The sequence below is a fragment of the Chelonoidis abingdonii genome, chromosome 9 (assembly GCF_003597395.2).
Source record: "Chelonoidis abingdonii isolate Lonesome George chromosome 9, CheloAbing_2.0, whole genome shotgun sequence".
In the NCBI taxonomy this organism is placed as follows: Eukaryota; Metazoa; Chordata; order Testudines; family Testudinidae; genus Chelonoidis; species Chelonoidis abingdonii.
In genome coordinates this window covers 86,077,977-86,091,631 of record NC_133777.1, presented here as the reverse complement: position 1 = coordinate 86,091,631, position 13,655 = coordinate 86,077,977, and the positions used below count along the sequence as shown (strand labels likewise).

Below are 13,655 nucleotides of genomic sequence, written 5' to 3'. Positions count from 1 at the left end.
CGTGTGAGCTTCTTGCCCTGAACAAGTCTGCTCCAAGGGAGAGGAGGCTCCCCAAAGTCCTGACTGGCTTTGTGGGGAGCAGTTCCAGAGCATCGCCCGGGGACTCCGTGACAGAGGGGGCTGCAGGCCTGGATCCCTGGCTGGGCTGCCGGCTGCCTTGCCGAGGCAGGTGCATGGGGGCTGCACTAGGGTGACCAGGTGTCCAGTTCTCGACCAGATGGATCCTGGCTGACCAGGCCATTGACTGACTGGTTGGTGGCGCAGCAGGGCTAGCAGACTCCCTGCTAGCCTCCGCTCCACACGGCTCCTGGCATGTCCTCCCTTTGACTCCCACACGTAGGGCAGAAGTAGGAACCTAGGGCCTGTGGGCCAGATCCGGCCCCATGGTTAATTTCACCCGGTCCACGGTGCACCCCCATGGGGCAGGAGCCGTGAGTACAAGCTTGCCCTACTGTAGGGCAAGCCCTGAGCCTCTGCGTCCCTCTGGGCAGGTGAGTGGCCTGCAATTGATTTTTTTCTGTGGGTCAGTGGCCTGTGACAGAAAAAAGGTTCCCCCCACCCCTGAGCCCACACCCTCCAACTGGAGCCCTTGCTCCCCATGCCTCAACCCTGATCCCCCTCCCACCCTCCAAACCCCTTAGCCACAGCCCAGAGCACCCTCCTGCACCTCAAACCCTCATCCCCAGCCCAGAGTCTGCACCCCCAGCCAGAGCCCTCACACACCCCCAACACCCCAAGCCCAAGCCCAGAGCCCACTCCTGCATCCCAAACCCCTCATCCTGGCCCCACCCCAGAGCCCTCACCCCCCACCCCAACCCACTGCCTCAGCCTGGAGCCCCCTCCTGTACTTTGAACTTCTCATTTCTGGCCCCACCCTGGAGCCCACACCCCCAGCCAGAGCCATCACCCCCTCCCACACCCACCCACCTGCCCCAGCCCCACGAAAGTGAGTGAGGATGGGAGAGAGCAAGTGATGGGGGGAGGATGGAGTGAGCAGGGTGGGGGCAGGGGGCGGGGCAGGGCAGGGCAGGGGTGTTTGGTTCTGTGTGAGTAGAAAGTTGGCAGCCCTAGGCTGCACTGACCTCTCTCGGGTGGGCGGCTAGACAGGGCTGAGAAGGTGAGGTACATGACGTAGCAGCTGATGATAGACGCTTGCAGGAGGCTGGAGCGGGGCTGTTCTGCACGAGAAGGGAGAGTCAGCTGCTTTCCCACAGGTCAGAGGTCAGCTACAGCCCCAAACTGGCCAGAGCAGCCCTCTCTACCCCCAGCTCTGCCCCTTACATCAGTCCTTCAGCTGCTCCAGAACCCACTGCCCAGCCCCCTATGCAGGGCTCAGGCAGGCTGAGAGAGGTTGGGCATATGGGACACACAGTGTCTCTTGCATGAACGCATGCTACACTCGCACGTGTGCACATGCACATGGCTTCACTCGCACACACTGTCCCACGTACACACAGCGTTGGTCACACGTGCATGACTTCACACACAGTCCCTCACACACCTGCACCTGGTGTCATTCGCAAACATACATGACATCACTAGCACACGCACAGTGTCGCTTGCACACACATACAATTTGCATGCACACACATGTGGCTTCACACACTACCTTTTGCACACATACAGTGTCGCTCACACTTGGTATTGTTCACCCATGCACACATGAACATGGCTTCACACCTGCACATGTTGAGATGGTGCCAAATTATTATGAATTGCTGTGATTGATATGAATAAATGTGGCAAACATGCGTTTGGTACGGCTTGGCAGGTCGGAACTTGCGAGCAGATTCTGGGAGCAGGGTTCTCTTAGTATTAGATAAATGGAGTGGAAAATGATTGGAGGTGCTGAAACTGCACTGGAATGCTTAATAACAGCTCGATGGGTGCATGTGTTTTAACCCCGAATTTTGGAACATCAGCAGAACACTAGCTGACAAAGTAAAGAACACGTAAAATCATGCGATCGGTGGCTTAGCACAAGCTGATCTGGGTCAAAAATGACCCTTTTTAGATGACATTCTAAGGGCTTAAGTGAATGATTTATGAAAGGGTAAACGATGGTTGAGCTCTGGTCTGTGCATCCGCTTTGCAATCCCTTCCAAAATATTAATTACATTATACCAGTAATAAATGCCTATGAGGCAGATTTCTGGACATGTGACTCCTTGGAGAACAAAAGGTATAAACGCTAAGCAAAGTAAATGAGTCAGACTAATTTCCCCAATTGACATCTGACAAGGTTCAAAACTGAGACAGAAGTCATTGGTGTAACTGAGACCCCACCTTGAGGGACCTTTGCGAGATCCTAGAACCAGAGGGCTCAGAGTGACCAATGCTCTGCTTCCAGGGACAGACCAAGCACCTGAGAGGGGAAAGCAGAGAAGTCTCCATCTTGAAGTAGTAGCTATGCCTGATACTGTGTGGAGCTAACACAGTCACTGAGGGTTTCTGCTTGGGGAGCTAAGGCTTGAAGGAAAGGAACTGCCTGTGTGATTCTATCTCAAATAGATGACTGTGCAGTAATCATACCGTAGCCGGGCCTTCACTGGTACTGGTAAACATCTGCCCAGCTGTGAGCATTAAAAGGTCTGTTTCAAGAGCACACACTGTCACTTGCACATGCACTCAAGGCGTTTGCACACACACACGCACATGGCAGCACTCACACAGTGTCACTTGCACACACACATATGGTGTCACTCACACACACATGCAACAATGCAGAGCTGTGGCTGACAGGGGGCAGTTGGGAAAGTCCAGGCCCTGTGTACAGCCTCCCGCCCAGAAAGGTGTTGGAAAGATGAGCGGCAGCCCCCAGGGCAGGCAGCGTCTCAGCAGGGATCCCCCTCAGGCACTCACGGAGCCGCACGCAGGGCGTGATGGAGAGCAAGGACAGGAGCCCGCACAGGCTGACGTTGAGGGTGAGCAGGGCCTTGCTGAGCAAGCAGCCAGCCGGGTGGGTATAGTACTTGTATAGGAAGGAGACAGCAGTGGAGGCGATGGTGTAGAAAGCGAGCGTGGCCAGCAGCACGGCCAGGTACCAGCGCTTGTCTTGGGACGCGCCCAGCAGCCTGAAAGGGGAGAGAACAGGCTGAGCGAGGGGCTAGTGCAAATCCTTAGCAGTGTGGGGCGGGCACAGGCCCAGCAAGCCTGGCATACAGAGTCTTCCTGCAGGGCACAGACTCCCAGAGGCAGTGAGAGAAACCACAGCTGCAGAGCAGCTAGAAAAACGTACTGAGAAGAGTCCCCATGGCCCCGCTCCCACCGTGCGCCGGGGGAGCGGACTCACCAGTTCTTGTTCCAGGTATGGGCAAAGGCTGTGATCAGCACCAGCTGGACGAGGATGAAGGCAAAACCGCCACAGATGCCCACGTAGTGCCAGGCTACCAGTAGGTGAAGCAGTGAGAGAGGAAGCAAGGTCAGACACACGCCTGGCCCCGGCCACGGCAGAGCCCATACCTGCCCATCGTACAGAGCCACCAGGACCCAGCCATGCCTCAAACCCAGCCTGGCTGCTCCACCTCACCCAGCCCCTCCCCACGTGCCGATAACACCCCCTCCTCGCCAGGAGCAGGGGCCTGGGCAGCTGAGTGAGGAGGTGAACCTCATGGGGCGGGGAGACTAGTGCACTGGGGCGAGGTGGAGCTGAGGGACACACAGGACACCTGTCCAGCCGCGCAGAGCTGGCAACAGAGACTGGCTGGGCACTGGCTCTGGGCTGGCTGCTCAGCCTTTCCCATCACTAATTCCTAAACAAAGGGGAGTGAGTTCAAGCCACTAACCCGGGGGAAGTGGGTTTGTGCCAGGCCCCAGTTCTCTGCACTGATGCCTTGGAGGGCTCTAGCCCCAAGCCAGGCCCGGGAGCAGGGACCAGCAGTGACCCTGGGGGCCTGTCCCCTCTGGGGGTATTGACTCCAGTCCAGCCCCAGGGCAGGGACTGGCTGGCTCAGAGGGGTGGGGAATGAGACACGGGGCCTTTCCCCTCTAGGGGGCGCTATCTCTGATCTGGCCCCAGGGTAGGGACTGGCTGGCTCAGGGGGGTGGGGAATGGGACCTGGGGCCTTTTCCCCACTAGGGGGCGCTGTCTCTGATATGGCCCCAGGGCAGGGACTGGCTGGCTCGGGGGGGTGGGGAATGAGACATGGGGCCTTTCCCCTCTAGGGGGCACTGGCTCCCATCTGGGCACTGGCTCCCATCCGGCCCCAGGGCAGGGACTGGCTGGCTCAGGGGGGCGGGGAATGAGACATGGGGCCTTTCCCCACTAGGGGGCGCTGGCTCCCATCCGGCCCCAGGGCAGCGACTGGCTGGCTCAGGGGGGCGGGGAATGAGACATGGGGCCTTTCCCCACTAGGGGGCGCTGGCTCCCATCCGGCCCCAGGGCAGCGACTGGCTGGCTCAGGGGGGCGGGGAATGAGACATGGGGCCTTTCCCCTCTAGGGGGCGCTGGCTCCCATCTGGCCCCAGGGCAGGGACTGGCTGGCCCGGGGGGGTGGGGAATGGGGCCTGGGGCCTTTCCCCTCTAGGGGGCGCTGGCTCCCATCTGGCCCCAGGGCAGGGACTGGCTGGCCTGGGGGGGTGGGGAATGGGACCTGGGGCCTTTCCCTTCTTGGGGGCGCTGGCTCCCATCCAGCCCCCGGGCAGTAGTAACCGAAGGCAGCTGTGCTGGTGGGGCAGGCCCTATGGCACCGGCTCCAGGGTGGTGCAGGGTACGTGTCCATTGGCTGGTACCTTGCAGGAAGCGGTCATCGGGGATGAAGAAGGCTGCTGCACAAAGCCCGACCAGAATCAGCAGCTTCAGGAACCAGAACCTGCAATCGAGGGCAGAAGTCAGGGAGCTCCCGACCCAGCCCCAAGTCCCTTCCCGCTGGGGCTCAGCTCACTGTGCGGAGGCAGGCCCATGGCATGAGGTCTCTTACCCGTTGTGCAGCAGGGCGCGGAAGTTGCTGCTGGATTTCACGTTGATCAGGAAGATGGCCTGCGTCAGGTAGAAGCAGGCGGTGCCGAAGCAGACCCTGTAGACTGCCGAGTAGCCCACCAGGATGTCACAGTCCATGCCCCGGGGGAGGTGCTCGCAGAGCAGGGCGTAGAAAGGCACCTGCAGAGGCGGAATCACAGGGACGGATCAGCTGCCTGCCCGAGACAGCCTGGGGCAATGCAGGGCCACACCTGCCCCTCGGGCTCACTTTGCCAGGCCCAGAGCCCGGGCAATGCCCTGGGGAGCTGGGCAGAGCAGACCTACGCCAGGATGGGGCCAGCAGCCAGGCTCCCCAGGTGGCACTCACGTTCTCCTTGACGGCTTCGGAGACGGTGCGGGAGAGCATGAGGCAGCACACCGTGGAGGCCAGGACATGGAAGAGGGTGTAGAGGATGCGGCTTCCTGTGGACACCTTAATGCTGGGGCAGCAGGAGCAGCAGAAGCTGCAGGGGGCTGGGCCACAACAGCAGCAGATCTGGGGGATGAAAGACAGCGGAGTAACACACATGGGCCTGCGTCCCGGCTGCCCAGGGCGAGGTGTAGGCCACGGGGGCTCTGGGGGTCACTGTGGTGCTGGGGGAGGCAGGAGAGCCATGGTGTCAGCCAAGAGGCTGCTGAGCTGCACCGCGGGCTTGGGGATTATTGGGCAGCCCTGTGCAGACAGGGACTCACCAGCTCCAACTGCCTTCAAGTGGGGGGCTGGGCCAAGCTGGTGGCAGGCCCCTGCCCCACAGGATGGAGACTCCAGTGGGACTGGGCTCCACCGCCCGACTGTCTCGGAGAGATGCCATGGGGCTGCACCAGGCATCGCAAGTGGCCTGGAAAGAGGTGCTGGGGCAAGGCTCACCTGGTAGACGAGTGAGTTCACGAGGCAGATGCAGAGGTGGCTGCGCCTCAGCATTTGGGTGAGGGACATGGCTGGCTGCGCCCGGCCCCAGCTGCTCCTCGGGGATGGCAAGGAGACAGGCTCAGGGACATCTCATGTTGGTACCAGCACCAGTGCGAAGGGGCTGTCCTGGCCCAGAAGAGGCCCAAGGGGCTGGACTGAGGCTGCTGCGTCTTTCCTGGATGGGTCCCTGTTGAATGGCCAGTGCGAAGGGGGAGCCGAGCTGAGCTGCTCCTCAGTGGGATTAGCGGGGGATTGAGAGGCTCTGGCCAGCCCTGGCCATCTGTTCCTGCCGACGGGCTGGGGCAGCGCTGCAGGGCAGGGCCAATCCCAGACTCTCCTGATGGGATACATGGCCTGCACAGGCTCCTTGCCCCTAGCTGACGCCAGACAGAGTCACAGAGCTGCCCTGGGCCCATCCAACAGCTGATCCAACCCCCTGCCCTGGACAGCTCCCCACCATGCCTCTCCAGCAGAACACAGCCCCCTCCCCCCTCTGGGGCCATTGACTGCCCCATGCCTTCCAGGAGGGAGGCTGCCCCCGCTCTGGGAGGGATTAGGGCTGCTAATTGGCTCAGGATTTCCAGACTCACCTCTTGGGGTGGGCAGAGCCCAGGAGATGGGGAAGGCCCTGCCCCCAGCCTCCCCATGCAGAAGGCCAGGCCAGGCTGCCAAGAACTACCTCCCTCAGTAGCCCAAGCCCTAGCCACAGGGGGCATGGACAGCAAACCCAGATTCCTTCAGATCACTGCAAGCTACAGCTCCCCAGAGCCCCTCCTGTGCCCGATGCCCTCACCTGGAAGGACAAGGCATGTAGAATGGGCTGGAACCCCCTGGGCCTGGCCACATGGACCCCATCAGGAGGGCCAGGCAGTGTGGCCTAGGGGAGGGGAAGGGAGAGTTACATCACCCAGCCCCTGCAATGCAGTTGGGCCAAGCAGAGGGCATGAGCACCCACTGGCATCTCCCTGGAGCTTTGATGCGTTTACTAGTCATCAGGCCTTATGCCTTGCCCTGATCCAGGCTGTGCCTCACCCCAGGGGGCCACTCCCTTGGCTTCCTGGACCCCGGAGGTGTAGCAGCACTGGGATGCAATGAGCTCCTAGCCACACTTCCAAGAGCTCTCCCAGCTGGCCAGAGCAGCAAACCAGGTTCTGAGCTGTGGCACGCAACAGGCTCTGCTGCTAGTTTGTCTTTGCCGAAGTGCCACTGAGGGACTTGTGGTGAGCAGGATCTGCCTTCCAGGCAGCTGGGACAGCTCTGGAATGCAGTGGGATTTGGATGAGTGGGTAGGTGATTTGGATGAGTGATGTGCATGCCTGTGACAGCTGGCGTCACTGAAACCTGGTGGGATGTCTGCATGATTGGAACATTCAAATCACTGGTTCTGACCTGCTCAGAAAGGCAAGAGTGGGCACTCGGCCTCAAACACCCCGACCATGGCATCTCAAATGCATATGGATCAATGTGCTAACTAATAAACCACAGCTGGGGATACTGGTGGGCATCTGTTACAGACCTCTGAGTCAAACCAGAGACCAGGATGCTCCTTAAGCACCCGTCTGTAATGTGGGGAAATAAATGCTCTGTGATGGCAGAGGACTTCAGTCAGGGAGACATGCCAGAGGTCTCATGCTACCACTAGTAAAACATCACTGGAGTTTTTATAAATGAAGGATGATAACTTTCTAACACAAACGGTATTGCAGCCAATGCTGAGCAACCCTATTTTGGATCTCTTGGATAAAGATTAATTAATCACTGGACTGGAAGTTGGTGGTTGCCTAGGGACCAGTGATCATAATTTGAGTACATTCAATATATATAACCAGTTGGGACTGCCCAAGCTGAGGAACATTATAAGTGAAATTAATTGAGAGGGAAAATTGAGACTGAAAAATGTGACTGAACATAGAGAGCTCTTTAAAAGAGTTTATTACATGGTCGAAAAGACACGATTCCACAATAGAGAAAGAGGACAACGCTGTAAAAGCAGCAGAGAATCCTGTGGCACCTTATAGACTAACAGACGTTTTGGAGCATGAGCTGGTTACAAATCCATCCTGGTTCAGAGGGGAGGTGAAGGCAGTCCTTAGAAACAAAGCAAAATGGGAAAAATGGGAAGTGAATAGCAATCAATATAAACAAAAAGAATTAAGTGTAGAAAATTCATAAGGGAAGATGAAGACATCATGGAAAAAAAAATCCATGTCTGGCAGCTAAAGACAACTGGGTTTTTTTAACTATATCAGAAGAAGTAAAATCCAAATGATGGCATAGGCCCTTTACAAGACGCAGATGGTAAATTTGTTAATGATACTGCAAAGGCAAAAGTGTTCAATACTTATTTCTGTTCTGTATTTGGAAAGAAGCAGAATGACGTTCTCGTATCACATGAGGATGATTAAGTATTTTCTAGTCCATTTGTAAGTAAATGAGGATGTCAAATAACTTAAAATACTTATACCCAGTAGAAGTTATCAGGCCAAGATAACTTACACCCAAGACTCCTAAAAGAGGTGGCTGAGATCTCTGGCCTGCTGATGTTAATGTTTAATAAACCTTGGAATACTGGGAAAATTCCAGAAGACTGGAAGAGTGCTGATGTGCTGACAATATTCCAAAGGGGGAAATGGGATGACATGGATAACTAACAGCCAGTTAGCTTGACATAAATCCTAGGGAGAATAATGGAAACACTGATATGGGATTCAGTCAATAAAGAATTAAAGTATAGAAATATAATTAGTGTCAGTTGACAAGGTGTGACGAAGTGGGACTGTTCTTAATGTTTCCTCTGAATACTGTGTGAGTGCCTCAGTTTCTGGCCAACACTCTGTCTCCTGGCAACTAAAGTCCGGGGCCCTTCCCCCCTGCAAGGGGATGCTAAAGGTGTGGGAGGACAAAGAGGTCAGGTGACCTCCTGGCCTGGAAAAGGAACTCAGCAGAGGAGGGGCTGGAGGGGGTTTCAGTTGGGAGCTGGCTGGGGACCAGGAGTGAGGGCAGACGGGGGTGTCTGGCTCGCTGGGCCCCAGAATGGACCCGGCTGAGGGGTCCAGTTCGCTGTACCTACAAGCTCTGTTTTAGACTGTGTTCCTGTCATCGAATAAACCTCTGTGTTACTGGCTGGCTGAGAGTCACGTCTGACTGCGAAGTGGGGGTGCAGGACCCTGTGGCTTCCCCAGGACCCCTCCTGGGTGGACTCGCTGTGGGAAGCGCACGGAGGGGCAGAGGATGCTGAATGCTCCAAGGTTAGACCCAGGAGGTGAAGTCGTGTGAGCTTCTTGCCCTGAACAAGTCTGCTCCAAGGGAGAGGAGGCTCCCCAAGGTCCTGACTGGCTTTGTGGGGAGCTGTTCCAGAGCATCGCCCGGGGACTCTGTGACACATGGTTTTATGGAAAACTGGTCATGTCCAACAAACCTGATCTCTGTCTTTGATGAGATTACATCTTGTTGATAAAGGTAACCATGGTGATGTAATGTACTTAGACTTTAGCAAGGCATTTCATACTGCATGGTATTCTGATTGATTAATATTGTATAGATCACATGTTAAGTGGATTAAGAACTGGCTAACTGCCGGATCTCAAAACGGACTCGTTGCTCAACAGGGAGTTGTTAGGGAGGCTCCACAGGAGTCAGTTCTAGGCCTAATGCTGCTCCACATTTTGATCAGCGACCTGGACATAAATACAAAATCCTGCTGATGAACAAGAATTGGTGGAGTGGTAACTAGCAGTGAGGATAGAACCGTCCTAAAGAGCCATCCAGATTGCTTGGTAACCTGGGCCCATTCAAACTAAGTGCATCTTAATCCAGCCAAATACAAGAGAATGCGTCCAGGAAGGACGTCCAGCTGTGCCTACAGAACGGGGAGCTGTATCCTGGGAAGATGTGTCTCCAAGGAGGCTTGTGGGGTGACATAGGATGGTCCAGCGGTTCAGGTGCTACCTCAGACTAGGGAGACCTGGGTTCAGTTCCAGGCTCTGCCACAGATTCCCAGTGTGACCCTGGGACAGTCACTAGGGGTCTGTGCAGGGGGCTGACAGCCCGGCCCAGCTCCTCAGCCAAACTCAAAACCAGCCATGTTCATGCTCAGCCAGAGCGAAACAGTGAAGTAAGCCACAGCCTTGCCCTCCATGCTGCCAAGGGCTCTTACCATTGCTGTGTGCGGCAGTGCCCAGGCCTCGCTGTGTCAGGCACTGCGCAGACAAGAGATGGCCCTGCCCCACAGAGCTACAGCTGGAGCACACAGAGGAACAGACAGGGGCACAAAGTGATGCAGCAGCTGAAACAGGGCCATCAAGAGGCACCACCACTAAGTAGCTCTGCACTGGTGGAGTCGGGGGTTGCTACCACAGAGCCATGGACGTCTAATGGTTCTGCCCAAAGCCAGCTGGCTGGAAGCAGGAAGTGAAGAGAAGAGACTGCAGGCTGGTGCTGTCCAGTGCCAGGAGGGGACCCAGCTAGAGGAGAGAGGGCAGGAGGGCCCAGGGCTCTCAGGAAGGGCTGTGATGAGTCACTTACTGTTTTGCAGAGCTTGGCCATTCCCGTGCTGCCTCACAGTACAGTGTGTGCGTATGTGAGAAGTTCCTGTGCAAAGCCTGTGTTCCTGACTTACCTGCCAGGGGTCCCCCAAGGGTGAAGCTAGGGGCCAGGTGTGACGGAGCAGGGAGCCAGGCGGATTTGACCTGGGAATGTTGCAGGAGAGTTACATTGGGGATGGGGGACTTCCCTTGAAAGAAGCTACCTGAGCTGTAACCTGAGCCAGGAGTGGGGTTGGGAGAAATGACACCTGCCCTGGAGTCTGAACAAAGGAGAGGAGGAGCTGGGGGGAGGGGGAAGAGAGCTGCTGGGGAGTGTTTTGTTTTCAGTCTTGGGCTGGGAGGTGCAACGCAGGGAACCCCAAGCTGGGGTCTAAGCTCCCTGAACCCCCCAGAAGGACTTGATTGAGGGGTTCTGGTTGTACCTACACGCTCCGCTTGGGACTGTGTTCCTGTCATCTAATAAACCTTCTGTTTTACTGGCTGGCTGAGAGTCAGTGAATCTCAGGAAGAGGGGTGCAGGGCCCTGACTCCCCTACACTCCGTGACACCAGGCACCCTTAGTGCGAAGGCTGGGGAAGTCTCCGGACTGGTCATGGGGTGGGGGAGCTGCACTGCAGAGGCTCACATACCAGGGAAGGGTGCAGGGGAGCAGAGCCAGAGGCGGGGTCTAAACGCTGCTCACACCTAGCTGGCTTGGGAGTGCGTGGAAGCCAGTTGCAGCAGGCTGCTGACCATGCACGAGAGGGACGGAGTCAAGGCTGTGACAGGAAGATCAGGCTTTAGGGCGGGCGGCAGAGTTGGGGAGCACTAACCCCCCGCACCTCTTGCTGCATGCAGCACTCCCCCTTTGCGCCGAACATGCCTCCCTTCCCAGCCGATTGCACTGGGCACGTCCAGGCAGCAGCTGGCCTGGATGGCTCTGAGCAGAAAGCGGGGGTGTGTGGTAGAGCAGGACAGGTGGGGAGTGGGTGTCAGGCAGGATGCCCGGGGGAAGGGACATGTGCCCGCACTTAGTGGTGATGGTCTTGCCCAGCAGCACATCCTGGCTGCCTGTGACACCCGCATCCTCCTACACACATTGTGCATCCAGGGAGTCCTGGCTTACTGCCCCCTCAAAGCCCTTGGGCCACCTGGGGCACAGGGCACACCTGGAGGACACACACTGGTCACATCTGGGAAAGGAGGTGATTGGTTCTCAGCCCTGCTTGCTAGCCCCAGGCATGGGGCTCAGACTCCTAAGGGCCAATAGGAAAGCAGATCAGGCAGGTCCTTGATGTGCTGGGGCTCTGGGTCTAAAACAGCCCTCGGGTGCGGGCAGCCAGCATCACCACACGAGGTACCAGCTGGCAATGGGGCAGGTAGAGCTCCCAGCGCCTCAGGGCAGAGAGAGCTAATTGTGTGCTGCCGTGGCAGCATGTGGGGAGGAGAGGGGGCGCAAACTGAGGCAAGGATGCAGGCACACACCATGAGGGAGTAGGGGGTGGGATGAGGTGCACACTATGGGGAGGGCTGGGGCATGAGTGATCAACAGGGAAGAATACAGCATGGCTCACAGTCAGTGCCAATGGAGGTGCAAGCAAGATTTGGGAAGGGAAATAGAGTTTTTTTGAGTTTGGCAAATATTTTGTAAAAAGAAGGAGAACCCAAGAACCAAGATAAAATGGTCATTCTGATCCTCGCAGCATCATTGTAAGACCTGCAGAGACCCGCACGGTCATTGTGAGACCTGCACAGTCCCTGGGAGACCCGCAGAGACCCGCACCATCCTTCGAGACCCACACCAGTACATGCATCTGAAATTTGATGGATGCTACAAGGCCCCTCAGGAACTGCATCCCATCCCACCCAAGAAGCTTGCAGAGAATACTCAGCACCTGTGGTGAGATAAAGCAACTAGTGAAGTACTGGGCTGCAGACTGGAGTAAGGAGGCTGAAGTGGCTTAGGCATGTTGTACCATATTCCTAGACAAGCCCTTGATGGATCCCACTTGATGAAAGATGGACCAGACGAGAACAGCTGAGACATAAACCATTGAGAAAGATGTTGCTGTCATGGAAGCAGATGACAATGGAGCAAGACACACAGCATTAGAGAAGTGGAAATGCTTGTGTCCCAAGGCTCGAGAACATCTGGTGTAATCTGAAGTGGGGGGAGGCATCTCCCCATCATAGGCAGCCTCATCTGGGCTAGTGTCTAGCAGGCAGCACGATCCTTCCCACCTGGTTTCTGAGAGAGCATCCCCATGGCAAACACTGTTCCCATGTTCCTGACCCACGTGACTGTCCCTCGCTCACAGGCCCAGAAGCTGCCTGCACTTTCACCTCAGACTGCCCAGCAACACCTCCAAGCACAGCCACGCCATCTTGGGAGCAGAGCAGGGTTGGCCCAGGTAAGTCCTGGAATGGGACAAACCCAGGTGTTGCAGAGAGCACACTGGTGATCTGCCCTGGGAGCCAGCACTGAGCAGTGCCCCAGCATGGGGTGGGAGGGTGCTGAGTTTTGAATAAGCCAGGACATTTTGCCCCTGCCCAGTGGTACCTATTGAATGGCATCCAGGCCAGCACCCCACTTGGGTGAGTCCTAACTGGTTAGAAAGTGTTGCTGCATGGCTGTTAAAACAGTCGCTACATCACACCCCAGAAGTGGCTGCAGTTCATTGAGGGCAGTGATCCCTGGGGTGGTTCAGAGACAAGCCCTATAAATACCAGTAGGGTGTTCCTTGTGGCTCCTGGAAGGGGGCTACACTCCAGCTTACCTGTGCCTTACAGCAGCTGGCCACCATCCCCTCTGCAGGCCTGAAGCCACCAGCTCCCCAGTGGAGATGGCGGATATGCTACTCCAGCCTCCTGCTCATCAGTTCTGGGGTGCCTGGGCCTGACTAGCCCACTAACAGCACATCCCTGTAGAGCAGGTGGAGATCCGCAGCAACTCCCTGCTTCTGAAAAACTATCCAAAGTGGAAGCCAATTAGGCAGCAGCCTATTATTGGCTGAGGCTTGGTAGACCCACCTCCAACCATGATCTCTGGATGACTCTTGTCTTTCCATCAAGAGTGATTAAGTTGGGAACCAAATCAGTCTCTTTAACCCTCTTAACCAGCAGAAATAGAGAGCTTAGCAATCCCTGGAAAGGAGTCTGCTCCCGCCAGCACAGACAGCCCCAGCTGCTGGGCACACGCGAGGCAGGGAACGCAGGAGGCACCTTGTCACCTACAGAAAGTACTAAGAAAGCAAAGGAACACGCG

General features: G+C 56.6%; 1 protein-coding gene across 1 annotated transcript in view; it reads right to left on the bottom strand.

Moving 5' to 3' along the window:
• Positions 1-13,266, bottom strand: part of SERINC4 (serine incorporator 4) — a 24,368-nt gene extending 11,102 nt beyond the window's left edge. Inside the window, 7 exon segments of the mRNA XM_032794275.2 lie at positions 1,083-1,178; positions 2,863-3,074; positions 3,293-3,386; positions 4,732-4,811; positions 4,920-5,098; positions 5,286-5,453; positions 13,168-13,266. Coding sequence (XP_032650166.1) covers positions 1,083-1,178; positions 2,863-3,074; positions 3,293-3,386; positions 4,732-4,811; positions 4,920-5,098; positions 5,286-5,453; positions 13,168-13,266 — 928 coding nt within the window.
• Positions 13,267-13,655: the final 389 nt, after the last annotated feature.